General features: G+C 70.8%; 1 protein-coding gene across 1 annotated transcript in view; it reads right to left on the bottom strand.

Annotated features, from left to right (window-relative positions):
- The window catches only part of LOC119594360 (protein O-linked-mannose beta-1,2-N-acetylglucosaminyltransferase 1-like), a gene marked incomplete in the record, with an annotated part of 135,567 nt that overhangs the window by 6,596 nt on the left and 128,745 nt on the right, over positions 1-226 (bottom strand). The window contains 1 exon segment of the mRNA XM_037943416.1: positions 3-219. Within this exon segment, the coding sequence (XP_037799344.1) occupies positions 3-219 (217 nt within the window).

Below are 226 nucleotides of genomic sequence, written 5' to 3'. Positions count from 1 at the left end.
ACCTTCGAATGGCACGAGGGGGACCTCCGCCCGCAGCATGACGGCCGAGCCCCACGTGTTGAAGTCGGGGCTGTGGGCGAGCTGCTCCCCGTACACGCGGCCGCCCTTCACGGCCACCATCGCCCACATGTCTCGCCACCCGAGCTCGTGGGCGTGCGTGCTGCCCAGGCGTCGCAGCGCGTCCCGCCCGCCGTTCTTCATCTGGAACGTTCCCTCGTCCTGCGGG

This window comes from Penaeus monodon, chromosome 33 (genome assembly GCF_015228065.2).
Source record: "Penaeus monodon isolate SGIC_2016 chromosome 33, NSTDA_Pmon_1, whole genome shotgun sequence".
Lineage (NCBI taxonomy): Eukaryota > Metazoa > Arthropoda > Malacostraca > Decapoda > Penaeidae > Penaeus > Penaeus monodon.
The sequence above is the reverse complement of the archived record's forward strand: the minus strand, read 5'-3'. Positions and strand labels throughout refer to the sequence as shown.